The sequence below is a fragment of the Oreochromis niloticus genome, linkage group LG20 (assembly GCF_001858045.2).
Source record: "Oreochromis niloticus isolate F11D_XX linkage group LG20, O_niloticus_UMD_NMBU, whole genome shotgun sequence".
Taxonomy (NCBI): Eukaryota; Metazoa; Chordata; class Actinopteri; order Cichliformes; family Cichlidae; genus Oreochromis; species Oreochromis niloticus.
In genome coordinates, this window is record NC_031984.2 from 19,777,351 (window position 1) to 19,804,224 (window position 26,874).

The 26,874-nt window shown below is 42.1% G+C and overlaps 2 protein-coding genes across 7 annotated transcripts in view; one reads left to right on the forward strand and one right to left on the reverse strand.

Moving 5' to 3' along the window:
* arhgef25a (Rho guanine nucleotide exchange factor (GEF) 25a) overlaps positions 1–21,389 on the forward strand; it is a 60,087-nt gene extending 38,698 nt beyond the window's left edge. For 3 of the 6 annotated variants that reach the window (XM_005478075.4, XM_005478073.4, XM_005478076.4), the window contains 15 exons: positions 6,839–7,146; positions 7,663–7,773; positions 11,366–11,490; positions 12,674–12,740; positions 13,167–13,270; positions 13,477–13,546; positions 15,027–15,116; positions 15,401–15,493; positions 15,824–15,874; positions 16,345–16,422; positions 16,557–16,748; positions 16,991–17,171; positions 18,104–18,333; positions 18,572–18,706; positions 19,473–21,389. In XM_005478075.4, coding sequence (XP_005478132.1) covers positions 6,839–7,146; positions 7,663–7,773; positions 11,366–11,490; positions 12,674–12,740; positions 13,167–13,270; positions 13,477–13,546; positions 15,027–15,116; positions 15,401–15,493; positions 15,824–15,874; positions 16,345–16,422; positions 16,557–16,748; positions 16,991–17,171; positions 18,104–18,333; positions 18,572–18,706; positions 19,473–19,598 — 1,961 coding nt within the window. In that variant the 3' untranslated portion in view covers positions 19,599–21,389. The remainder of the gene's footprint in view (positions 1–6,838; positions 7,147–7,662; positions 7,774–11,365; positions 11,491–12,673; positions 12,741–13,166; positions 13,271–13,476; positions 13,547–15,026; positions 15,117–15,400; positions 15,494–15,823; positions 15,875–16,344; positions 16,423–16,556; positions 16,749–16,990; positions 17,172–18,103; positions 18,334–18,571; positions 18,707–19,472) is intronic. The other 3 variants (XM_005478074.4, XM_005478077.4, XM_003448241.5) reach the window with 3 other exon arrangements.
* A 942-nt stretch (positions 21,390–22,331) lies between these two features.
* sp5l (Sp5 transcription factor-like) lies at positions 22,332–25,000 on the reverse strand. The gene is made up of 2 exons (XM_003448171.5): positions 24,510–25,000; positions 22,332–24,150 (listed from the first exon to the last, which is right to left on the reverse strand). Exons 1-2 carry the CDS (start codon positions 24,717–24,719, stop codon positions 23,110–23,112), a joined length of 1,251 nt encoding a protein of 416 aa, XP_003448219.2. The 5' UTR covers positions 24,720–25,000; the 3' UTR covers positions 22,332–23,109.
* Positions 25,001–26,874: the final 1,874 nt, after the last annotated feature.

Consider the following 26,874-nt stretch of genomic DNA (forward strand, 5'->3'; position numbering starts at 1 on the left):
CGATAAAACTGCAATAACATGGAGTCAGTCTTCTATCAGTCTGCTATCAGTTGACAATTGAATGCACATTGGCAATTACAGCTGATGTGTTTGTGATAGAAGGGTAATTAAATGTAGTAAATCAGCGAAAATTGCAAATCTGTTCCATCTGTTGCAAATCTGTTGCTGTCCACATGCACAGACATTCAAATTAACTACTTACACTCAAAGTACAGCTAAAATCTTAAATCTCTCAAACAGAAATGGACAAATTCCTCCAAAATGAGTGACACAATTACTGTAGAAAGGTAATTTAACTGCAAAATGACATAAGTGTTCTGCAGCATTGCTTTTTAAATAAGAATATGATCAGAATAAAACCAGTTGGCAACCAGATGAGTCGAGTCCCCTGTTACAAAGAGATGCACAAGCAACAAGTTGTTGCCAAATTATCTGCATATATTAAACTGGAAGGAAATTATTTGCAAACTTTCACCAATCTGAGAGTGATTGCAGTCAGTTTGAGTCAGACCACCACTGTTTGCAGACCGTTTGCTTCCCACCAGGCGACCTGTTGCTATGACTACTTGTATTTGGTTGCCGAATATAAAAGAATTCAATGTACTCACCAGGTAAACACCAATATTTCCTATCTGCATTGTCATCTTACTTTAACTCTAGCGTGACTGAGGTTTGGGCTTGTACTATTCAAATCTTTGTTTTCGCTTTCTTACAACAGGAGTTTTTAAACTTTAATGAGTGAGAAGGCTTGAGTTACAAAGTAACTGGGATCTGGAGATTGGCAATTACCGCATATGCAGGGTGTAATGACTGACAAAGAGTCAGTACATCTGAGCTGCTGTTGTTTGAAAATTTGTCCATTCGTAACAGTTCAGTGAAAGCAGGGCAGTAAATCATTTGACTCTGCCCCTTGATTAAATTATTGAATCATGATTTGTGAATATGGGACTTTCCATCTCTGAATACCTGTTGATCCTGGGGTGCTTAGTTAATAAATCTGTGTGAGTGTGAAATGGACCACACTGCAACCTTAATCCCCTGTGTTTGATTCTGTGTATTTGTGGAGGTTTAGTTCCCCAGAGCATAAATGAATAAAGGCAGTGCCAAGAATCTGGCAAGTCTCTCTCTAAGTGGTTCTAGAGGAATGTCTGGAGTTTTCAAGCCCACTAACCGCAAACATGGTTCCAGTCTCTCACTGTACACTGCTAGGAGCTTGCAGACAGTCTCTGTGGTGAGATTGCCGTCACATCCTCTTTTTTTAAATTGCAAATTAAGATTCAAGTTAAAAGAAAATGCTGGGAGTCTGATTGAAATCTCAGGTGAGATATCCACAACCTTCGCCACTTTAACTGCACTGCTATACTCCCACTGACCTGATTTTCACAGTCAGTGGCAGTAGTAGTGGTTTAGATCTGACTATCAATTAGAGCTGTTTCATAATCTCTCATCAGGAGAAGTGTCTGATTTACTCTTTCACATTGTTCCACCAACAAAAGGATTAATGCCAGTGTCGTTTTTTTCAGTCTTGTTTTTCTGGTGACTGGCACCGCTTTGATGCTTTAAACTGATGAAGAATATGCCACAGAGTCTGGCTGTAGGCGCTGATGGCAGGAGACCGACTCTGATGGCTTGTTTGTGTGTCACTTGATGTGTCTAGCACATATTTCCTTCTGTGCTCTGGGAATAACAGTGGTGTGTGCATCCGTGTGTGTGTGTGTGCGCATAAACTAGGTCAATAGGAGGACAGGAAACCACTGTTCACTTGTCTGACTGCAGTGTGTCACTCCAAAGGTTTGACACGAACACACTCATATATGGCACACACAAGGACGGCAAGAGTTGAGCTGCTGCACATATGTCTTTGTTGCAGTGCCCACAGTTAAAAATCAGCACAGTTCCTGCTTATGTGCACTCAAGTGTATGTCGCTTGTGGCCTCATGGACTTCCTTCCGCTCGTCTCGTCAGTGTTTCCTCCCATACTCTCACTGAACTTCTTAACTTTAATCACACTGGCATCTTTTTTGCCCCTCTCCTGCTTAACCTTTATACAGAATCCCTGCTCTTCCCAGCAGCTCACCCCATAGCCTCTCCTTCTTTCTGTCAACTTTAGACTTTCAGAGGATTCCTGAGGTTGTGGATTCAGTTGCTTAAGCCTTAATACCAAAGAGAAAGATAAGAAAGGAGAATAAAAAAAGATTAAAAACTTTTTAAAAACATTATTCTTTCCTTCTGTAGCGTTGTCTTCTCTGCTAGCTTGTTTTGCATGTCGAACTTGTGCTGCACTCAGCAGCTTCGGGGCAGTGCAGTGGAGGCCATTGCATTAGAGGAGGGAGCTGTGCAGTGTCCTGCTCCCAGTCATTATCTGAAAAACACTGCAGTGCACAGAGATGCAGAGGGTAAGAGTGCGTTAGAGTGCCAAACGTGGTGGTAGAAGGAGGAACTTATCGTAGAGAAAAAGGAGTCAGGGTGAAAAAGAAAGGAAGGGGGGAGGATTGAAGGAAAAGCCAGAAAAAGACGAGTCCAATTTATGATTTTAAATGTTTCATTGTAAAAAGCACCTTGGTTAGAACATTTTCCGTCATGTGCTTCAGGTACTTGCCTCATGGTCTTGCAGATCTTTCAGTTTGAACATGAGTGCAGACCGGGTCCTGCTGGTTGATGGAAAGGGTGTCCATTTCCTCTGAGTGGGTGAAATGTAATATAGCAGCTGAGTCTAGGCTGAAGAGCATAAGGTGGAGAGGGCAGTGAGTGAGAGAGAAAGAATCGAGAAGATAAGTATGGCGTTGTGTTAAGAGTTGTTAGCAATGACGCAGGCGGGCACCTATGTGTTGATTGCCACAATTCCCCAGAGCTGTAAGCCACAAGGTGCTAGTATTGAATGGCAGCTCTAAGTCTGTCAAACTCAGCAGGATATTTGACATGTTTGCCACAGTGCTGAGCAGCAGGATGCTTGCCTCTAATGCTGTGTATTGTTACACTGACAGGCTGATGACTCTGGATAACAGGTTGACAGCCTGCACCTGTGTGCCCATCAGGAGAGCCTCTCTGGAAAAAAAAAGTGTATAGGCACCTGCATGTCTGTCTATTTTTTTTATTTGTGGAGTCCAGTAATGCCTAAATTGCCTATATGATCCCGAGAGGCCATGGGATTGACAGGGAACTCCACAATGGAGGGGGCTGTGAATAAGTTTGCTCCATTAAAGCCAACGCTTTTAGCCTGATTTGTTGGCTCAGCAGCACTCACTCCTCAACTGATCAATAAACAGAAGTTAGAGCAGACTTCTTCTGGTGGACGACCACTTAGGGCGTATCCATCTGCATCAATCACCTGACAAGAGGAGAAGAGATTTGCTTTCTCATTTTTCTCTGGTTTTGCATTTCAGACATAAATTAAAGTAAATTTACCCTTGACTCATCCATCCATCCATCCATCCATCCATCCATCCATCCATCCATCTTCTTAACCAACTCGGGGACTTGGGGGCACAGGAGTCTATCCCACCTGGCATAGGAAAACTTATAGAGACAGACAGTCACATGCTCTTATAGCTGTCCCTGCCTTTGATTCAGTCACATCTAACCTTCATGAGAACAGTGAATCATAAGTTTTCCCTCTCCACATGACTGGACAAGCTGTGCCACATATAGTCATTAGATAATTAAATCAGCTATAAGTGAATTTAACTGTGGTAATAACAAATGGTTCACTGTGAACCACACAAAAAAAGAACAGACGTGAAATTATGTAGTGTTCAGCAATCAATAGACTTATCAGACTGACCTTTGGAAAATTAATCATTCACTATACTGACAGAGTTTGACGATTGCTTAAATTTATCAGCACTCGTTAAACAGCTGAAGATTTCTGCTTCTCAGACGAGTTACTCTTTTTTTCCCTTGGCTTAAATTGTAGTTAATTGAACTAAACTGGGTTAGGCTGTGCTTGAGCAAACAAGACATTTGATGAAGTCACCTTAGGTTTAGTAAATAGTGACAGACAGTTGTCTGAAGTTTCGTGCCAAATTATTAATTGCTTAATCTAGAAACCAACTGTGAGTTGAAAAAGAAAAAGTTGCTGCTTAGCTGTACAGATTCTGTAATACCGTGCAAATACTAATAGTGAAAGATGGCTCTCTTAAGTTGCCCTCTTAGATGATGTGGGCTGTCTCTTTTCTGCATTGTGACCGACCAACACTAAGAAAAATCTGGAAGTACTTTGCAACAGATACCCACTTGGCTACAAAGTTACACAGCACAGCAATTTTGGATGAGCCTCCCGCCCCGGCACTCGCTCATCCTCTCAGACAGCGAGTGGGCGAGTGGTGAAAACCTAGCATTAACAAATCACCACAGATCAGGGCAGCCCCTTTTCTCCTGTGCCCTTAACTGTTAATTGTTATAAGCACATAAACAATAGTCAAGTTGCATTAACAAAATCAGCGTGGGTAATCTTTTCTTAGTGGTGCCATTATGGAGATGAATTTCACTGGGCACTATCAGCATGAAGCAAAGCAGGGAAAGAGTGGGATGGATCGTCCCCCCACCCCCCAGTTTCCTCTTTGTAGGTGTATAACAGTATTAACTCTACTTATCTTGCAATGTGTGGGGCGAGCGGAGGTGGGTTTCTCTAAGGAGAAGCTCATCATCTCCCCTTACAGTTGTCTCACTGTTTCTGTGCAAAAGTGTTATTGATGTCTCCGTAATGGCTTGTATAAGGTACAGAGAATACATGATCAGTGGAAGTGCTCAGTTGCCATGGTGACAGATGTAAGGATAGTCATTATAAAACCAGTAAATAATGTACGCTCTGTGCATCGTAAATCTGTACGTGTGACAGAGCTACTGTATCATTCTGATGCAAAGCCTCGAATCGGAGAGCTGCTCTGCCCCGTCTCCAGTCATTTCAAATTGCTTCCAGGCACTGCAGCGGTGTCAGTCTCTTTAGCCTATTTCTTCAGCTGATGCCTCAAGATAGTTAGAAACAATGTTGCTGGTTGTATCTCTGCACTTTGAACTGCAAACGCTGAGCTGGCTAAACTTGAGCAGGAAACCTTGGGAAATACAAACCTCTGGGTCTGGCCCTCTGTTAGAGGTCAGAAAAGCTGGGTTGGGACGGTGCACAATATCACATGTGCTCCCCAGCGTTTTCACATCCTTTCTTCTCTCTGACTGGGGAACCTTCACAGATGGTGGATGCTTTGCTTCTTCCAGATGCAACCATAAATACAATGGCTCTCAGATGCATTTTGATATCCTAATAGTTCCCCGCAGGGTATAGCCATCTTTTTTCTTTAAACTTACGTGTGTTCCTTGTCTTGGTCTGTTCAGATGCTCATTCTGCTAGGCTTAGATCTCCTTATAAACTCTATTTACAGACTTTTATATGGATATTTGGGTGGGAATTAGAAAGAACGGTGGACGGGAAAATTGCATGATACATGCTGGGGGAAAAATAGAGGAAATGGTATCTCTATGGTGGAATTACACAATGAGTCATTTTCTTGGTTATCACCTACCATTCACAAGTTTCTTCATTAGCAGAAATACGATCTTATTAGCATGACCTGTTTGCTCTGAGGTTAATGATTTGTCAAACACTGTGAGTTTTGTGCTGTGAGGAGCACAAAGCTCATTATTATTGATCAGTACTGTGGCTGCTATTGAATTTCTCAGACAAAGAAATTGAGTGAATAAAGTTGTGGAAATTCTTAAATCTTTTAACTATGAACACTGAACTAAGCTGAATAATTTAGGCTGGGTTTAAGTTTGCATCTTATTGCTGAGAACTGTAATAAGATACAGACTGTGGCTCAAATAAAGCACCCTGAAATCAGGTCAGTGTTGTCTTCTCATGAACAGATGCACAACATAAACTACAAAGTTAACAGAAACGTTTTCAAAATAGTTACTTAATGGAAAATAATTGTTGGTTTATTGGCGTGTTTTTTTTTAATAATAACAAGTAATGGAAAATAGTTTTCTCTTGAAAGAGTTTCAAGTTTTAGAGGATTAAGGTGCAAAGATGGATAGGAAATATGTCTAAATTATCACAGAAAAGATGAAACACTCCCGACGCACAGTTTAGAAGAAGAGCTCGGGACTGAGAAAGGCTGGAGGAAGGGCGGTAGGTTGATTGGCCGAGGCAAGATGGGAAAGGAAGACAATAAAGAAAAAACAAACAGTCCCCGGCAAGGAGCTCCCCTTCTAAAAAGGATTAAAGAGGATGTCCGGTCCCAGCTCAACCCCCCAACTCACTTCCCATGTCCTCCTGACATCAGTGTGCAGCAGTCGATCTGCAACTGCTCTTTAGTGTATTTTTGTATCAAATACCGACCCTCATTACCTCTGCTGTCTGCCTTACATCAGAATGTGGTCAAATGATGATGGCATGGACTGGTGCACAGCTCAGCAATGTATAAAGAAAGAAAGAAAGAAAGAAAGAAAGAAAGTCTGCTTTGCGTAATGAAAACATCTTTTATAGTGTAGTTGCACACCTGCACAGCCGTGTTTGTAGAAAAGAAATTTATATTTCCGCTCTTTATTTTGATTTCTCTCGTTAATCTTTCACTCCTGGTGTGTTGACACGTGTTCTGCCTTCAGTTCTGCATCACCTCGCACATCTGCAGTTAAGCCACGTCTACTAGTCAAGCGAGGGTCATATCCCTGAAACAAAATGCTCTTTTTGCACATTTGCCGAAGTCCACAGATTCATTGATTAAGTTAAGTCTGTACGTGGAGCCTTTACTCTGCCTCATGACCCATTTAACCCTTATCTATTGATTGTTTTCTTTCACCAGTAACCTTTTGCTTCCCCTGTCTCTTTATGCCTTTTCTTCAGACTCGTATTCGGCAGCAGGCAGTGAGGGCAGCATCTCCACCTCCGTGGCGTCGCTGCCCCCGCAGGCATCAGGCAGCTCGGCCCCCAGCTCCCCGGGCTCCAGGCGCTCTGTGAGCACCCTTAAAAAATGGCTCACAAACCCTGTCCGCAAACTTAGCGCTGGATCCACCGCCAAAGGAGAGCGTCAGGTCCGCAAACTTGAGGGAAAGCCTGCATGTCTTCCATCCCACAGCCAGAACCAAGATATGGGGAGCCTCCCAAGGCCTGTAGAGAGTCTCACCATCTTGCCTGTCACCCACAGAGAACTGGTGAGAAGCATAAATTTTTAATTTTCTGGATCATACGAACTAATCAAACAAAGCTTTGCCTGGTGAATTTTCCGGTTCCGTTCTGCACATTGCACATGAACCGCCTCATAAGTAAACTGAAATTATTACTGCACCGTGTTAACAGTAGGTCTTTGTATAAACTGGTTGTGATGCATTCAAAACTTCATTCTTGGGCAAACACAAATTAGAACCAACATCTTGACCACACTTGTTTACTTTAGGTAGCGCAAGGTTGTCAGTGGAGAAGCAGGTTTGATGTGGAGTTAATCCCCGGAGGAACAAGTACCATGTCAGTTGGCAGTGTCACTGTAAATGACAGCAGCATTGCTGACTCTTCCTGCAGTCTCTCACCCTACCCTGTTCTCTTATGTGTCCTCTTTTTCTTTTTAGAGCCGCCTGTGTCTCTCTGTGCCAGAACACATATGCACGCTACAGATTTTGTTATTCTGACACTGCGAATGTGTGTGTGTGTGTGTGTGTGTGTGTGTATTCCAGGAGTGGAAAGATGGCCTGGCAAGCCCTGAGGACCTGTCACCAGCTACTCTACAGTCACCCAGCTGCATAACTGACTCGCTGATTGGCTGCACGTCACTGCCAAACACCCAGGTCTGCCATCTTAATATGCTGTCAAAATAACACCCAACCCTGTCCTGTTATATCTCATATCACATATGATAAGCATCGCATAGAAATGACACCAAGCAGAACTTTTACGTTGCTAGCTTAAATGCAGTTAGTACTCTTTTGAAAGGAGGCCTGTTTTATATGATCTAGTAGCTGGCCATGAGATTTAAACTATGAAAATAATCCATTACCAATTCATTTTAGCCGACAGTCTCAGAGAGGAGTAGAAATAATATTCTCAGTGAGGACGTAGCCTGGTGGGGAGGTGACATCAGCGCTCTTTGTCTCCATGGCCCTCCAGCCAGAGCTGGAAATGACTAACTCCACTGCTGCTGGAGGAGCTCAACGATGAAGCAACATGAGAGCACAAACGCACGTAGGAGGGCTGCTTTTTGTAGCCACATATGCTACATACATATGCAGACATATATATATATATATATATAGATATACAAATGGAGACATAGAACACACATATGCACAGATGCATATGGAGAAACATTGAATACGGCGCTATCTCAGACCAGATCAATGCCCCAGAGGACCAGAGGGCAGAATCTGAGCGCGGCCAGTGTGATGCATGACTCACATTCAACATGTTGCAGAAGGACATGCCTGGAGATAAATAAGAAACGGCAGATGTGGTGAAAGATGACTTCACTTTTAGAACAAAGAAATGCTTAACAAAGAAGCGAGCCCGTCTTCATTTCTCCATCAAACTGCTCGTGGCAAAGGAGTGTCTTAAGCTGGCTGGTCCCTTTTTGCTGCGAGAGGCTCGCTGGAAAATGGTGTTTGTTAGAACAGCGGGAGTGTTGCGTTAACCTGCGGTGCCTGCATCCCATCAACAGGAAACAATAACCATGTCTGAGCATTTAAACACTGTGAAGTGTGTCCTGTTGTTGAATCAAGACCTGGGCACTTAAACTATAATTTCAGCCTCAACAACACTTTGAAAGACAATAGCGGGATTACATCAGAGGGATGAGGTCAGCGCTGTGGTGTTTTTACTGCCAGTGTTTGGTAGGAGAGCGAAAGCTACACACAGGGAGAGAGGTGATGTGAGAGAGATTAAATTATGTAGGTCAGTCATCTCCGATGGTTCCTGTCATCTACACCACCTTCTCCGCCAACGGGCGCAGTGTTAAATGCGCTGCTCGTCTCCCCCACCCTCCTTTTTAAAATAAAACTATAGTGTTTTTGATCAAGCACGGGAAATTTCTTACGATGTCCGCAGGTCTAACAAGCCGCTGTGTTAAAAAACAAGCCGGAACAAATGATCAACAGATCTATTAAATCACTTTTTCCTGAAAAACAGCTTGTACAGTCTCTGATCTTCACCCATAAAAAGTATCAAACAGAAAACTCTTAACTAAAAGAATAAACTTTAAGTCAAACCGGGACAGAAGCTGTAAAAAGAATTATGTGGGGCATTTGTTGTGAGCGCTCTTCAAAGCCATCCTTTGCTTTGTGACACCGGCATTATTGCTGGTAAATTAGATTTTTCTGCACTTGAGACGTAATGAAATCACCTAACTCTGTTTGTATCACAGTATCATAACTTTGATGTGCACTTGTGTGCATGAGGATTGCTTTGCCCCATCCCTTATAAAAATAAAAAATTGCTGATGCCACCTCTGCAGTGGGAAATACAGTTTCAAGCATGGGCTGTAATACCTATATTACAGTTTAAATCATCACATTTTAAGCCACACAGATTCATGTTTCCTTACATGAGAGCCTTTAAATTCACTTTACTACTGGTGATTTGCAGCAGTCTGTGTTCCCAGAGAAGAGTGCAATCAAAAGTTGGTCCACAGCTATGAATACAAAATAGCAAAAGGCAGATATAAAATTAGCAGACAGATATCAAATTATGGATAATTTATTTATTAGATTAAAACACTGTGCTTTAATCCAAGACAAAAATATAGTCAACGCAAATATTCTGTGGTGCAAACCTTTACATGCAAACATCCTTTTATTGTTCTCATATCCAGATAATTACACTTTTAAGATAAAATTCTTCTTTGACTTCTTCACATAAAACTTGGAGCTTGCATGTTTTTTACACATAGAGAAAAAGAAAAAGGAGTTTTGTAATCACTTCGCTCTCGACTGAACTTACTTGCTTGGAAAGGTTTGGCCTCGACTTATTCTAAAACTGTTGTCAGTTTATTTCGCAGGCTTCTGGCTAGAAAACAAAACTTACAACACAGAGAGAGACAAGGGATTTTTTTCCTGTGGGTTTTGCCACAGCACATCTGGAAATGATCAGGGAGCCAGGGAGACCTGTCAGCTAGGCTGGAGCACTCCTAGCGGGGCAAGACGAGCTGGGGGAGAGAGGGTCTTCGTGGAGCCTCTCTGTCTCTCTTACTTGGCTTTGTCTCTTTCACACGCACCACTGTGACACGACAGGAAGCTCAAAACTTCTTGATGGCAGCAAGTTTATCGAGGAGAAAGCAGGTGAACAAGTTGAACTCGACCAAAGAAGAAACGGAGAGTCTTGTCCCTCTTTCTGTTTGCTTATATGTGTATCAGTCCACCCGTGTATTTATTTCTCTTTTGGGCAGCCTTCTGCCAGGCGGGTCTGAGTGATTAGGTGTGTGTCTGGTGGTTTGTGTATGTGTTTAAGGTGGCGTGGTTCTGCTTGACTGGGACAAGGGGACACTGGGATTTAGGTAAAGACAGATGGCTGCCCCTATAGGTTTCCGGAGTCATGAGAGAGTGAAAAGGCCAACAAGAAAAGACTTAAAAATAGAAGGAGCAACTTTTTAAATAGATACAGTTAGACAGGCATATTGTAGTGAGGTTTAGGGATAAGTGTGCTTATTGTGAGAGAGAATGCTAATATAGACAAACCCAAGGGTTGTCTGCAGATGTTAAGCACGTCTCTGTTGAGTTAGTCATGACTTAAATCTTTGCAGGCCCTCTTTGCGGTGTGCACAATGACTCTATATTTGCGCTAGAACCCCCACAGGAAATTATATCAATTCCAGGAAAAAGCTTGAAAAAGGAGGTCATGTATATACCACATGAACACAATCGATTAGATCACAGTAACCCTGGGTTTATCTCGGGTACAACGTGGCCAATGAGGCAGGAAGTACTAATGTAAAAGCTGCTGGTGCCAAAGTTAAACCAAAGGAGATGCGCTAGGCGTGTTAATATATACTTTGTTTGAATTCCCAATTGGTAAATTCATTTATTAATTTAAACTTCAATAATGTAATGCCACAAAATGCAGGTTTGTTCTAAATGATTATCAGGAACAGCTTTATTTATTATCTTCTACAAGCACAGGGCCGTTTTCTCCCCCTGACTCTTTATCTGTTTTTTTTTTCTATGTCTGTCACCGCATGCATCATTAACAACAACAATCTGAATCAGATCTTTTTATCATTCAATCTCTGTTACTCGTGTCTCTCTGCGCTCCCTTGTCACCCTGGCAACCTGCATCATTACCATTTCTCTCCTGCTCTTTATCTCCCTTTGTTTACTTTATTCCTGGCATGATCCACATTACTGGCACAGGACCTTTGATAAACAGTTTGTCTGCCTGTCTCTTCCTCCTCAGGACACGCAGTCCATCGGTGTTCTGCCAGATGACAGCGAGTCCGTCTTGATGGACGACACCTCCAGCCAATGGTCAGCTGCGGCTGACACCGAGGAGGAGAGGAAGAGTGCCTTAGAGAAAAGCATGTATGTGTTTCAGACGTCACTTAATTTATGCCCGATGGCAATTCGGGCTGTTGTCCATTCTTTAAATAAATGTGTTGTCTCAAACAGCAATATATTTGAGTGCAGCTGCTCTTAGAAAGCGTTAGCCTTTGCAGCTCAGCTTACAGCCGAGATGCAGCTGAGAACGTCTCCTTGCAGAGAGTCATAGGGCCTTGCATGTTGAGTTGATGGTAGAACTAAATAAAAATGTCACTTATTTTGAGTATTTTCCACAAATCACTGTCTGACTTATAAAAGAATATGCAGTGTAATTACTAAGATTAATGGTGCCTTCGTTCCATTCGGCTGCTTTATTTTCAGGTTTATTGCGACACTGCTTTACTTGGACACTTCAAATAACTGAGCCATTGTTAATATGTTTGATGGTCCTTTTCCTGCTATGACAAGATAAATGTCTGTTCACAAGCACCTACAGGGCAGGTCACTGCACCAAAGAAGAGAAAAGTAAAGCTTTTCATTTTTACTAGTCTAACAATTCAGATTGACTTCTGAAAGAAACAAAAGGAATAGCAATAATACTGAAGACAGACACAGTGTTTTAAGATGATTCATATAGTAAGTACTGATAGTTTTAGATTGAAGTTTTTATAAAAGGTATTTGTGAAATATGTTTTTAGGTGGTAAAACTGTAATGATTTATGTGGATCATCTTACTTATCTGTTGAGCTTTAAACATTACTATTATTACTAGTAATGTTTACTATTACTAGCATTAATTAGTAGTTATCACTTGACCAGTGCTCCATACTCTGGTCATAACGTGGTATCTCAGCTTTCCTCCTGACAAGAGGTAAAAGTCGATTCACATAAAGAGTGCAAGGCAGTCGCAAGTCATGGGAAACATAAACATAGGTGTTTATGTAAATTTTGCACGTTCAGCTGATCCTCAGTTAATAATTCTGTTAGTTAATTAGATTTATTGGACTTAGAGTGTACGGTCTGAATACTTGCTGTGTTTTCTCTCTAACTTGTACCAAATCACATATTCATTTCCAGGAAACGCCTTATAAACTTGTTATTATTATTTCCATTCTGGAAATATATTAGGAAACTGGGACCTGTAAAATGAAGTGTTTTGCAGGGTGCAGAAAGAATTCAGTGAGATAACCCTAACCGTAATCTTTCCTCATTTATATTTTTATAGGTATGTGCTGAAGGAGCTTATTGAGACCGAGAAGTACTACGTGTCAGACCTGGGGCTCATAGTGGAGGTAAACCACCGAGTCTGGCAGCTGAGAACACACAATCTCCCTAACAAAAAGGAGCACGCTTAGTCATCCACCCAGTCTTTCAAAGCTAGCTCTAAAGCTTAACCATCACAGTTCTGTCACTTTACTCCACACTTTGGTCTGCCTCCATCACACCATCTCCAAACTTAAGCAGATTTTGTGAATTATTAGCGTGAGGAGTGTTATATTGCCAGAGATCCATCTCCTAGTGCTGAAAATAGCTCAAGATATTTTGGTTCAGAAATGAATTCTTGCCATCTGAAGGTTAATTAAAGCTCCATAACAGTGGGTGTGTGATTGCTGCTCTTTGTTATAACAACTTCACTATATTTACTTTGACTATTTTGAGCCAGCTGCAGATTTTTGCAGGACTTAAGAAACAACAGCTGCTTTCTCTCCTTTTTACAGGGCTACATGGCCACAATGAGCACCAAAGGTGTACCGGAGGACATGAAGGGAAAAGACAAAATTGTTTTCGGGAACATTCATCAAATATTTGACTGGCATAAAGAGTAAGTCCCTATTTTTTTTCTCACGGAAGTGAGAGGAGGAAAGTGTGTGAAAAAGATACGCTTGCTCTAACTGCATGCAAAATGAAAGGCAAACAATAAATTGCAGAGTACGTGTTTGTAGCTCAGAGAGGACAAAGGAACAAAAGTGCAGGAGGGAAATCTGACCTTCCGTTTTGTGGATGTGTGTGTGTTTTTCCTCTATGTAGCTACTTCCTGGGAGAGCTGGAGAAGTGTTTGGCAGAGCCAGAGAGGCTGGCTCAGCTCTTCATTAAACATGTGAGTATGGTGTAAAGACACACACACACACACAGATGCACGTACGCACATAGTGCACGTGTCTAGGTCTACTTTTTGTGCTGTTTGGAGTAAAGGTAAAAAAAAAGAGCTACAGAAAACAAAACACAGAGCTCCTGTTTATCCTTTACCATACCTCTTTCCGTCTCTCTCAGCTGCCAACATCTCTCCTTCCTCTTCCCTGTTACTGATACGTCTTAGTCAGGCTGTGTTTTTACAAGCGTGCACATGGCTAACACACACACACACACACACAAACACACACACACGACACGCTGTCTGATCTTGCAGTCTGGGCTGGAGGACTAGTCAGGAAACACCAGGGAAAAACAGTCTGAAAAGCAAACAAGAATAAAAGGAAGAATAATAAATTTTAAGCTCAGACTCTTTGATATGAAAGATTTTTTTCCTCCCCTCCCAAAAGCAGGGTCCTCTTTCTTTCACATCTTGACTCAAGAACGATGACACGTGCAAAAAGATTCCCTGTTTAGTATATTGTTCTGCCAGTAGAATAGAGCTAGAGTCACTATAAGGTCACAACACTGCTACAGCAGGAAAAATTAGATTTATGTATATTGGGTAAGTGGTGGCACATGCAGACGAGATAGACATAATGCATAATTTTACCAAGTCGCTTCTTTTTGTGAACGTGATTAACTTAAATGTGTGTCTTTTGCTGTCTCTGACTGTAGCTCTTTAAACAATCCAATAAAGCTCAGCCCTCTGGATAATTAACTTAAAAAGCCTGTGGGGGAATAAAAAAAAACTTGTAACTAAATCTAAGCACGGTGTCAAACTGTGAAAACAAGCAGACTGGGAACATGGTCTTAATGAAAAACAGAAAACCCAGTCGGCTTTTAACAAGCTGCGTCACTTGTATACAACACGTGTGCTCACTTGCAAACACGCTGCATACATAGACACACATGAACATGTGACCCTCGTGTGTCAGCAATGCTGTCTGCAGTGTTACATGATGTCCACTGAGGTGTAGCAGCTCGCTGTTCTCTAGGTTACAGAGCCATGTCTGTTGCTAGGTGTACTCCCATATTGGCAGCCTTTAAAAGGCTCTGGTTACACAGAGGGCAACCTGGGTAAATTATACATAACCTGATGCTCATCTACATATAACTCCATTAGGCCTCTCAGGTCTGCCACATCTGCACTTCCATGCCAATTAGTCACACAAGAGTAGGCACTACCAGACAGAGCCGGCTTCAAAGGCCCAGTCTTAGACGAATCATTATTGCTCTGCTCCCTTTCATCCCAAAGAGCAACCAGAGACCCGCACATTGATTGCTCATGTTTGTACTCACTTTCATGGGCATTTTCATTTACTTGTAATGCTCCTTAAGATCTGTATTTCTCATAGTGAGTCTTTTTTTTTCTCTTTTACCATGTGGCTAACGTTTTGTAACAAAATGCTCAGTGAAATGATTTTATAATGTGGCTCGCATTGCAGGAGAGGCGCCTGCATATGTATGTTGTGTACTGTCAGAACAAGCCCAAGTCAGAACACATCGTCTCAGAATATATCGAGACTTACTTTGAGGTGAGTGAATTTCAACGTCTGACTCTGTGCAGTTTTTCTGTTTAGCCTAACCATCTTCAAGATGCTGTTTATATTTCTGTTCTGTTTATGTCCACCACTGTGTGCGTGCGACTTTGTTTTGTGAGATGCCGTTTATTATTATTCAAATTGACAGCAAGAATAAGACAAATGGGTATTAGTTGCAAACCCTGTGCTTTATGGTCATAGAGGAATTATACTGGCCAACAGCTGCCGTGTTTTGTGCTGTCACGTTGATAAAATGTTGCGTCCGTTTCCGCTGTTAGGAGCTCCGGCAGCAGCTGGGCCAGAGGCTGCAGCTCAACGACCTGCTCATCAAACCTGTCCAGAGGATCATGAAGTATCAGCTTCTGCTCAAGGTAAAAAGCATGTCACTGCTGTACTGTTAGCCAATCCCCAGCACCGTGTCTGCTATGAGGTTACAAACATACAAGTAGAAAAACCACAACATTTACATGCAAACCTCTGTGCAGAAATGCTGATCACACACAGTGTATTGTCTGGTCAGGGTACGATTAAGCAAGAGAGAAACAGGCTCTTTATTATAAAATTTAAACAACAGTGTGTAAAAGTCCTTGAGTCATGGTTCCTTGTCATAAGCAAGCATGGTGGTCATAAATACTACCTCTCGTTACTCTGGGTAGTAAACCTGGAATGCTCTGGTGACCGTGCTGTGTTTATTTCAACAGGACTTCCTAAAGTATTACACCAAAGCTGGGATGGACACGGAGGAGCTGGAGGTGGGTTTTACTCTTTGCGTTTTAAATGGATAGATGCATTTATTTGTCCATGTGGGGAAATTCGCTTGCAGCAAATTGTGGCTGACATTTGTATACACCATATAAAAACAATGACATCAGCATAAGCCATAAGCACACAATATGCAAACACTTTCACTGTCCTTGCATCTTAGGGATGACTTTAGCCACATCAATTTAGCCTCCTATGCGTTGCCCATGTTTAGAAATTTGATGGCTTGAGGAATAAAAAATTTGACCTGTTTTAGTGAATATGAGGGAACAATAGTGTCGTGCAGATTGTAATAGTTTAAAGAAGGAGCCAAGTGGATGCCTCACATCACTCACATAATTATTTACTTTATTCCATACTTGATCCCTATAAATACTTTCTAAGCTTGCTAATCCAATTCCTAGCAACTTACTAGCTGTTGTTACTATGCTTCTAATCGCCTTTTTCCCCTTTTAAACAGAAAGCAGTAGAAGTGATGTGTTTTGTGCCAAAACGTTGCAATGACATGATGAATGTGGGCAGACTACAAGGTTTTGAGGTATGTCTCTGGATGTTTGGATCATCTTTCCTCCAAAAATTTGCCTTGGAATAATTTGTGTTCAGCTCATGAAAACCACAGTCTAACTACTTTCCCCGTTTTTTTGTTTTGTTTTAACTTTTCGCTGGTACCAGGGTAAGATCACAGCCCAGGGCAAGCTTCTCCAGCAGGACACCTTCACTGTTATAGAGCAGGACAGTGGCTTCCTGTCTCGTGCCAAGGAAAGACGCGTCTTCCTGTTTGAGCAGTTGGTCATCTTTAGTGAGCCGATAGACAGGAAGAAAGGCTTCTCACTCCCTGGATACATATTTAAAAACAGCATCAAGGTGAGTGCCTACTAAGCCTTAATAAACTCAAATGAGCCACACAGGATGTTTTTATGAACTGTATGTACTAATAAAAAGAAAAGAGAAAGTTCAACTCACTCCCAGGTTAGAAGTTACATAACAGAACCAAAACACACTCATTCCTGCCTGGCTTACATAATTCTGTCTTGTGGACTTTTTAGAGGCATGCGTGTGTTACCAAAACATTTAACAAGCAGTCTAATCATATATGTATGTTTCAGGTCAGCTGCCTGGGGGTGGAGCCCAGTGTGGAAAGCGATGATGCGCGCTTTGTGCTGACATCGCGCAATCCCGATGGAAGTGTGGTGCGCTTCCAGATGCAGGCCTCCTCCCCAGAGATAGGAAGGGCCTGGGTCAATGATGTGGTTCAGATCTTGGAAAGCCAGCGCAACTTCCTTAATGGTAAGTGCCAGCCGAGTAAAGACGACTCACAACAACAGTCACCTCAAGCCGTGGTGAAGTGAAACAATGCCTTATGAGCAAGCACTCAACCAGGCTCAGTGAGGGGCAGTGGGGGTGATGGCAAAGAAAGAGATAGCACAGGGAGACAGTAAAAAAACACAGACTAAGGGGGAGAGATGATAAAAATTCAATGACATCCTGCAGTGGCATATAAACACATGGGGAGTAATTTATGGATATCTCACATCTATAAGTCATATTTTAGCTTGGAGTTTAGAGCATTTTTCATTTATTGTCTATGCGACAAGCTGACAAGACTGTGTAGTCTTTATATTCCCAGCACACCTAGAAGAAAAAAGAAGGTTAGAAAATGTTAAATTATTATTATTATTATTAAAGTTGCAAGATTGCATGAAGTTAGCATAAAGCATGGCATATGTAAATATATTGACCAACTTTTTCACGGTTTTGGCTTTGCATGAAAAAAATTGAAAAAATTGAAAGACTGTCATTCTGGATTTTTGTAGTGTTGTGTCAGAGCTTTAAATTTAATTTGTATTTTTATGATCATAACTGTAAAGTTGTAAGGATTTGGTATCATCTACTGTGTTTTTTATGCAACACTGACATGAAGAACACATTAACTTTCTTTATGTAGCATTTATTATCAACAAAACTTAATGTTAGTCATTGCTTTTTAAAAGCACTTGTATTTATTAAGGATCTTTTGGTAGTACTAAGCACCCTGTATGGGTTCCCCTGTATAACCAGGTTATGATTACAATATAATGCTGTGATGTTGTAATAATATGAAAATATGTCTTATCATAGATGTCTTCATTTCCTCAACAAATACATACTTAAGTCCTCTGGATGCATTGTTTTATAAAAGCAGCGTTTCATAAGACCTGCCTCTGTTATTTCTCTCTCAGCCTTACAGTCGCCTATTGAGTACCAGCGGCGGGAGAGCAAGTCTAATAGCCTGGGCCGCAGTATGAGGCCCCCTCTGTCTGCTGCCAGTGCCCTGCGGCCTCACTCCTCTGCCTCCATTGACCGTCATAAGCTGCCCTCCCTTCACTCTCACAACACCTCCCTTCCTGCGCTCTACCTGCCAAGCCAAGGCCAGAGTCAAGGATCCAATGAGACCTACTCGCTGAGGGATGTAAGTCACTTGTGTTTCTTTCATCTCTGCATACAGTGACACTGTCCAGCAGTAACTGCTTACTCAAACTCAATCCTTCTGTTCATGAGACACTGCATGGCCTATTTATCTCTTAAGCTTTTACGGCTTCTGGACTGGAATGTTGCAACAAATAAAATATTAATAAACAACAGCAAATGGTATTGTGTGCATGCACTCCTGTACTTAGAGACTTATCTGTTCTTACCTGCTTCTGCAGCCCACTGTGGTCCAGCCATGCCCTGCTGACTCCCACACTGTTTCTCCATCACATGTCCGACTTGGCTTAACTGATCAGCCAAACTGTCAAGCTGTGTCAAATGGGCTGTACACCCCAACCACACAAAGTGTACAGGTAGTGTATACGTATGCACAAATCTGTCTGTGGGGTTGGTTCGATGGTACACATGTAATTACTTCACACAAAAAGTTACAATTAATTAATAACAAAAAAGCGTCACAAAGCTCTACGGTGGGATGTAAGGTCTAATTAACGTTACACTGATTTCCTTAAAGGCATTTACCATTAAAATGGTAACTATTTTTTCAGACACACTGTAGAGACATTGTTGAGTCATAAAAAGAGTTATTTCCCCCCCTGCTGGATGGTAAAGGAATGATTAAAACTGAACATTTTTGAAGGAAACCCAATTACAACAGCTTCACAGTAAGAATTCGGGTCTCGCTGTCCTGGAAGCTTGGAATTTTATTAAAAAATAGGAGCATCCTGTTATTGGGATTCCGTGCATTACCATTAGCAGAGTTTCCCTCTGTCATCACTTGGCTCGTGTCCGTAGAGGGACTGTGCTGACAGGTCAGAAGCTGTTGTTCTCTGCCTCGCTCTCTGTTTACTCAGGCTGGACAGACTTGGCACACAACAAACAGGAAGTAGGCAGAGACAGAATTCAGCAAAAGGAAGTCAGAAAAAGATGCCTATCAAACGCAGATAATCGTTTCCTATACTTGTGCTGGGGAACATACAGAAGATGGGTGGGCCAGTGCATTTTTCAGGCTGAGGCTGTAAAAGAAAAGTGCTGGGGTAGAAAGGTGTATCGTGTTCTTTTTGATATGAAAATTAAAATGGGGTATATCTTTGTGATGAACGTCCCCTCTCTCCCCAGCAGAGAGCAGGAGAGGGCTGCCGCAGGGGTCAGGCTTCAGATGCTGGAAACCAGGCTCCATTGTCGGGTCCATCAGCCGGACGACGTCCCAGCAACCTGGCCCAGCTAGCTGAGGACGACCTTTGAACTTTGATGCCGTGCGCGTCGTCGGTCAGGAGGACGGCAGCTAAGGCCATAGCTGGGAAGACAAGAATCGACTATTTGTTTATGCCAGACTGTACCTTACCTGGTTCAGTCAATGAAGATCAATGAAGGACCCTGATGAATATATGAAGGAACTATGGGCTGCAACTATGATAAATGACTTTGCTCCTTTTTAGAGAGCCATTTAAAGGGAGGTGACTTAGCCTTGATCACCTTCAGTGTACATGAACAGCACCCAGTGGGATGTCACTGGACTCATAGTTACAAAATACTCCGTGGACACTTACTGTTGTGACAGTTTCTGCTTTTTACCTTTTTTGAGAGTTTATATTCTCTCTTTGAAAGGGCAAGGGGAATTTGTTTGATGATTCCATTCCTAAATGGGGAAGTCACTGGAGTTACGTGTGTGCCTGAATGTATGTTTATGAAATTATGTGTGGATGTGTTTGTGTGCGTGAGAGTGTGGAAGGAGTGGCTCTGGCTCCTCTTGTACTCTCTGTTAAACTTCCTTGAAGATCTTTTTTGTTTTCTGATGCCCCATTGCGACGACAAACACAGTTACATTTTTACATTTTATTTTCATTTCCCTGCTGACAACTGAGTTTGCCGTTTGTGTCAACAAGAAGAGGAAAGACAGAACGTGCCACAAGTACTTTACTCGCTCAAATTTCATCTGCAAGTAAAAGAACTTTCTTTCTTGCCGCCATGTTGAGAGCACCTCTTTGCTCTGTTATTCTGTTTGACCGGCCTCCCTTTGATCCGGACAAAAAGGCATGAGGAAGCCCCCTGGAGGCTCTCTGTGGGTATGACGTCACTTCAGAATACTTTTTACTCTTTGGGCAACTCCAGAGGAGTTGCGAGATATGCATTAAGGGGCCTGCTGTGCTGACCCAAAGTTCTGCATGCAACATCTTTACATACATCTTTCTTTCTTTACAAGCCAAATTGGGTTGCTTGTGATTTTTGGGGACAGGGGTCCTTAAAACAGCGCATTAGTTTAAACTAATATGAATTGTTTCATCAGTCCACTTTTGTCATGTTAAAAGCCGTGCACCATTTCTATAAACTCTGTTAGCTTTTGGCCACATGGACTAAATACTGTACAGTGCATACCATAAATTATACATTTTCACTTGTACCACGAAGAATGACCAAGGTATGCCAAAAAATGTCACCGTTCCAGATGGTCCCATTGAAAATGACATGTTGTTGCATAAACAGAGCGATGCTGACAAATCTGCATGCTCCCACCTCCTCAACAGTGCCAAACACAACTGCAGCTCAGCTTGCCGCTACTCTTACCGCCAGTCGTTGATATTTGTGTTTCTATCTGGACGGTGTCAAAAAGAAGAGGAGAGCGGAGTAGGTCTGTTCTTCTTTGTGGCCAATAGAGGTCCCCACAAGGCTTCCATTCTCAGTTGAGTTGAATCATACAGCTGCACCAAAGATCAATAGGCCTCATGCTTCCTGCTAACAGTGAAGCTGCTTGCTAATCAATCGGTCCAAAAGGCAACACTAAATTACCTTAAGTAAACTGAAAGATGGGGCATTAGATGACTTGAACCATCTCATAAAATGCATCTGCAGTTAATGTGAAGTGGTGAGGTTATTCATGGGAATTACTGATCAGGCAGTTTTGCATGTAACACAAAGGAATACCACTACAGAGAACCAAAAGCAAGGACATAAAACCAAGAGAGGGTTTGTTAATGACATGTTTGACTGAGTAGAAACAGTTGTATCATATGAATTAAAAAGTGTCTTTGAAACCGAGTGCAGCGTTTGTGTTTTTCTTTGTATTTGAGACTTATTTACTTTAAAATACATAACCATCTATACAGAGTATTTGAACAAGTATTTGACCTCCATGTCAGGTAAGTAAATTTAAAGGAAATTCACTCGATGGGCTCTGCAGTCTGCGCTGAATTCTCTTAAATTCTGATTTGATTAAGATTAAACTTTCAAATTTGCTGTGGAGGTCCTCAGACTCCACCGCGGGACCTCTGACAAAGACAAAGCATTTTGCTTGCTTTTGCATCCCAGCTGGAGAAAGTTCAAACAGGATTAAAAACAAAGGGAAGAAACCCCTGGATGAGCAGACATCTGGTTGGCTGGCCTTTGAATAAAGCCCCATTCTGGGCAGTAAAGCGAGGCCGATCGTAACGTGGCTGTGATATATGGAGGCTTGTGGCGGAGCAGGGGGGAAGGGGGTATTAACTTTCACAAGGGTGCAAAATCAAAGGGAGTTCCTGCCGCCGCTGAGGGGGTCTCAACAACAGGGGTCCTATTCACAGGGAATTCCTCTCCAGTGCCCTCTGTTGCATCTGTTGACTCAATTTTCTCCATTGAGAGAATGAAAACACTCATTAAAAGCCACATGACTGTGAACTTGATTGCAGCGAGCGAGACAAACAGCTCCATCAATGGGATGAGTATTTACTTTGAGGTGTGAAAATCTTTGAACAGCCACCATGTTAGGTCTTCTTTATGAGCATCTTCCCCCCACACACCAACAGCACAATGAGCAGCACTTGTATTCTGAAAGCAGTAAAATATCATTTAAATAAAAGATTAGCTCAGTGGGTGCTTCAGATTGCCCTCAGAAATTCACACATTTGCTGAATGAGCTGCTAGGAAGTTTAAAACTGTGAGTGACCCAAACTGTCTTTTTACTTCACTTTTTTGCAGGTGTAAAAAGGAGAACATTGCGAGAAACAGTTTTAAGGACAATGTTTATTCAAATTTACATGCTGCCATAATACAAATAAAACTGTTCATGATATTTATACACAATTTACAGAGAACTTAAAAATTTAACATGTTTGCTAATCTGCAGCAATGAACATTACTGCTTCAGAGCAGATACGTATGCGGCTCGGAGACACTCATGTCTATATTTTTTTAAAAAAAGATTCTTACCTTGCAATAGACAAATTAGCATGTTTTGGAATAAAATTCTAACGATCGACAGTAACACAGGCATTCATCCATTCGTTCGAGGGAGCAGAAATCAGAGCTGTACTAAGGCATACATTTATTTAGGAACATATTAGGAAAGCCTTTTGAAATGTTTTTCATGTCTTGCAAATTCATCACATGAAAAAAATATTTACATCACAAAATTAAAAATAACAAAAAACTAACTCTGATCAAATTTAAATTAATTTTAAAATGTGAAAGGGATATAATTAAGTTAACTCTAGGCGAGAACCGTTTGTGTGGCTTGAAGAAAGGTACACTGAATGCAGCAAAAACTCTCACAATATCGCTTAGAAAGGCTTCAAGTTTTCTTTAAAGGTGCGTGGCTCCAAACAGCACATAATTATGTAACTCAAAATGATCACTAAATATACTTTATGGTAGTATTTGAAGTCCAAAGCAGAGCTTTGACAACAGAATATATTCAGGGAGCTTGACGCTTACCCTCTAGTGCAAACCTATGGCAGTGAGTGTGAGTCACACAGTCTTGTCTCTGATTGAAGAACCACAGCGATTATTCTCTCTTAATGTTGGTGAGCAGCGGGTCCGTGCTCTGTGAAGGCTGTCCAGATCGGCTCTTCCTCGTCTGGTGGGTCTTCACGTGTTTGGAGAGGTGGTCACTCCTCATGAATCTCTTGCCGCACTGCTGGCATCCAAAGCGCTTCTCCCCGGTGTGCGTGCGGAGATGCCGCTGTAGCTCATCCGAACGGGTGAAGCTTTTACCACAGAAGAGCCAGTTACAGATGAAGGGTCTCTCCCCGGCATGCCAGCGCAGATGAGCCTTCAGGTGTGAGGTCTTCTTGTACACTTTGCCACACTCTGGGATGTGGCAGATGTGCAGTCTCTTCTTCCCGAACTCCAACCCTCCGCCATTTGCCTGGCAGTTGGGGCATTTGCAGCGGCGGCAGCGGCGCGTGGAGCTCAGCAGACCTTTGGAGGTGCCCTGGAGAAGGGCAGCTATTTGGGGCTGATGCCCCAAAACCAGCTGTCTGCCCAGGGAGAAGGGGTGGTTAGAAGGAGTAGCGTTGGTTTGGGGTAGGCTCCACCATTGCTGCCCTTCTTCCACATGGCCTCCGGACAAATGATGCCTACCTGATGAATTTGGGAGGAAGCTGGGGAAGTTTTGTCCCACATTGTTATGCTGAGGATAATAGTGGCTGTTGGTCTGTGGCTGTGAGGACAGCACTTTAACAGGGGAGAGTTCAAAGGAATAGGATGATGGTGGTTCAGCTGGAGGGGTAAGAGGCAGCTCATGGTGGTGATGATGGGGGTGATGGTGATGATGATGGTGACCCAGGCCGGACTGCATGTGTCCAGGGAACTGCATCTTGGGCACCGTGAAGGTCATCTGATGTGTGCTGAGGGCTGTGCTGGGTGGCATGTCATTGCTCCAGAGCTGAAACATTCCAGATGTTGAGCTGACGGTGCCCTCGTAGGGGAACTGAGAACCCTCTGAGCCCATTGTGCTCCCCACCTGCCAGGCCTGGCTGCAGGTGGTGGCCAGAAAGGAGAGGGCGTTGGGTGCCCCCTCTGGAGAGGAGCTGGGCGTCCGGTCCTGTGTAATAATATACAAAAACACATCAGGTTTCCTGTCCCACTCGATGATCTTCAAGGTCAACAAAAGTTTAAACTGATAAAAAATAAGCATTAAATTTTCAATTTTTTCAATCATGCAAATTGAAAATTAAACTTTGAAGTTAAAAAAAAGTTTACATCAAAAAAATATAGGCAAACTATTTTAGTTCCCTCCCCTCGTTTCCTGCTAGTTTCAGTTGTCATAAAATTATTTTACCATCCGAGAAGCTAAATACTCTTACAAGTTGCGGACACTCGCGCTCTCACAACAGAGAAAAGGGGGAGCAAACAAACGCATCCGCCTTAAACCAAAATAAAATAAAGAAGAATCTAACAAACCTGTAAAAATGTGTGCAAAAAGTTGTCGGTCCGTTGTATCGTCAGCGCAGCCATCTGTCCTCGCGCTGCTTCTCCAAGCACCTGCAACACAAACTGCGCCGAGAGGCACCGACGCACCGGCTCTAAACCACAGCTGGTCGCGTAGAAGAAAAATATGCTCACAGTCTTGGATGACTCCGACGCTTTGGCAGCAAACACTGGGAGGTTCATTCACATTCACTCCACTAGGTAAATGTTTTCAGAGTGCTAGCAGTCCAGGTGGTTATTTTAAAACAGCCGAAGGTGCCTGCCCTTTAGAGAACTTAGGGGCAGAGAGGCGCGGAGTAAATCCTGGCGATCATCTCAAAGGCGCCGGAGCTGCATCTTCTCTTTATAGTGAGAAAAGATCCTCTCAACGGGGTCTTCAGTATGATGCAGGCGAGCCCGTCAATAGAGAGGAGATGTGAGGGAAGAAGGAGGGGGGCTTGTTAGGTGAAGGGGTGGGCTACTCATAATTTCACTCAATTTCAACCAAACGCTGACCCCAACAACTGACTCCTCCCTCAATTGTTCTGAGACAAAAAAAAAAAAAAAAAAAAAAAAAAGACTCGAGGAATGATTTTAAAAAGGCTCCTGTAAAATCTGTGTTTTAAAAAAGCACTTATTTGAGCTGACATCGTGTGTTTGAGATCCACTTCAATAATTCAAAATAAGCATACGCAACTGTTACCCTACACAGTAAGAGAAAAAAACTAAGTTGCTGTTATGTGTTTCAGCAACTTTCACTGAATGCATTTAGGACTAAATTTTGCACAAGAACAAAATGCTTAGTCTGGTAAAAGATCTAAGATAAACAGAGCCAGCTAAGTAGAAAAAAAAACAAAAACTCTCTCACTCTGGGAGTATTTACATGCTGATTTAACTCCATTGTGGGAAGTCAAGTAAAGATAGAAAGCGGGTGGATTTTTATTTTTGGCAACCATTACTGATGCAGTGTTAAATGAAAAGGTGGGCAAACTATGATCTCCAGTCAACAAACAGAAGCAAAAGCAATCATACACTTACAGGACAGCATTAAAACAAAGTGCACCACTTAAGGAAACAATGCACAATGAATATAAGCCTTTTTCTTACTTGAATCGATTGACTGGACATTTTAGAGGATGTTAATTTTCTCCTAACAAACTTGTAACTCAACACAACAGCAGGCACAATCTTGGCCGACGTGAGGCTCCCAACTTTAAAGAAAGTCCCAGTATTTTCCGTAATTGATAAAACTCAATCAAAGGCTCCGAGTTCTCACCGGTAGGTGACATGTCAAATAGGCTGCCCTGTGTGACATCTCACATTTCAGGGTTCAAGTAGAGGCCGCCTCAGATCTGCTCCATTAAATGCAGATTGAATCTTAATCTTATTCTGTAAATCTGTTCACCATTACAATGTTAAGAGTTTAAATCCAGGCTGGGAACCTGTTTCTCATGTAAATTCCTTGTTCCTCACTTATCTGCTCCTCACTGTTTCACAGGCTGTGATCCTTAAATAAACACACCCCACAGTGAAGCCATCTGAATTGAGAAACAAAAATATATCTGCTTTATAAATACATTTAAACATAAGTGCAAAGTTCCTTTCATTCCTCTTAGCCGGTAAGTGAATTAGCAGGTTTTTAAAAATACATGGAAGGCGGTGATGTTAATCACCTAACTGTACCATTTGGTTATGGGACTTTTTTTTTTTTTTTTAAGTTACTGGTGTGAAAGCCAAACGGAGAGCACAGATTATGTAGCCTCCTTAACATCCAAAAAAGATGTGACATGCAGACTTACATCACACCTATAGTTTTTATTTTGAAATGTGTTTTTATGTGACAAAAAAGGATGAAGATGCCAGTGCTGCTGTCCTAAAAGATTTATTGATTATAAAAATGTTTTTCAGTGCTTTTCAGCATGCAAATCAATGCAGCAGTTAGATTAAAACAACATGGATTTGTTTTTTTGATAATTAATTACTTGTGCATGAGGTAATAGATATAATGTAGTCACATGCAGCCTTGCTAGGTAAAAAAAACCAAAACTCTCTAACTCCAAATAAAAGGCTGAAAGAAAAGAGCAGGGAATCAAAAGAGAGAGGAGGACATGAAAATAGGAATGTATCTTGGAGGCAGAGGTATACTATGTCTCTGGTTTATTACAGAGCAGAAGTTGTTAATTACCCTGATTCTTATTTCCTGTCCCCTCTCCCCCACGCCACCCCACCCCCACTGTACTGCCTCCCAGATGAGTGTCTTTGAAGTGCAAAGTACTCTCTCCTCACTTTGAACTGTGAAAACAATGCTCATGTGGTGGTGCTTACCTTCCCCATGTTACCTCATTTAAATAGACCTGGA

Excerpts from the sequence above, each read along its gene's own strand:
- sp5l (XM_003448171.5), bottom strand. The coding sequence starts at position 24,719 with ATGAACCTCCCAGTGTTTGCTGCCAAAGCGTCGGAGTCATCCAAGACT. Across the intron at positions 24,151-24,509 it reads TTTTGCACACATTTTTACAG|GACCGGACGCCCAGCTCCTC; the intron begins GTTTGTTAGATT and ends ATTATTACACAG.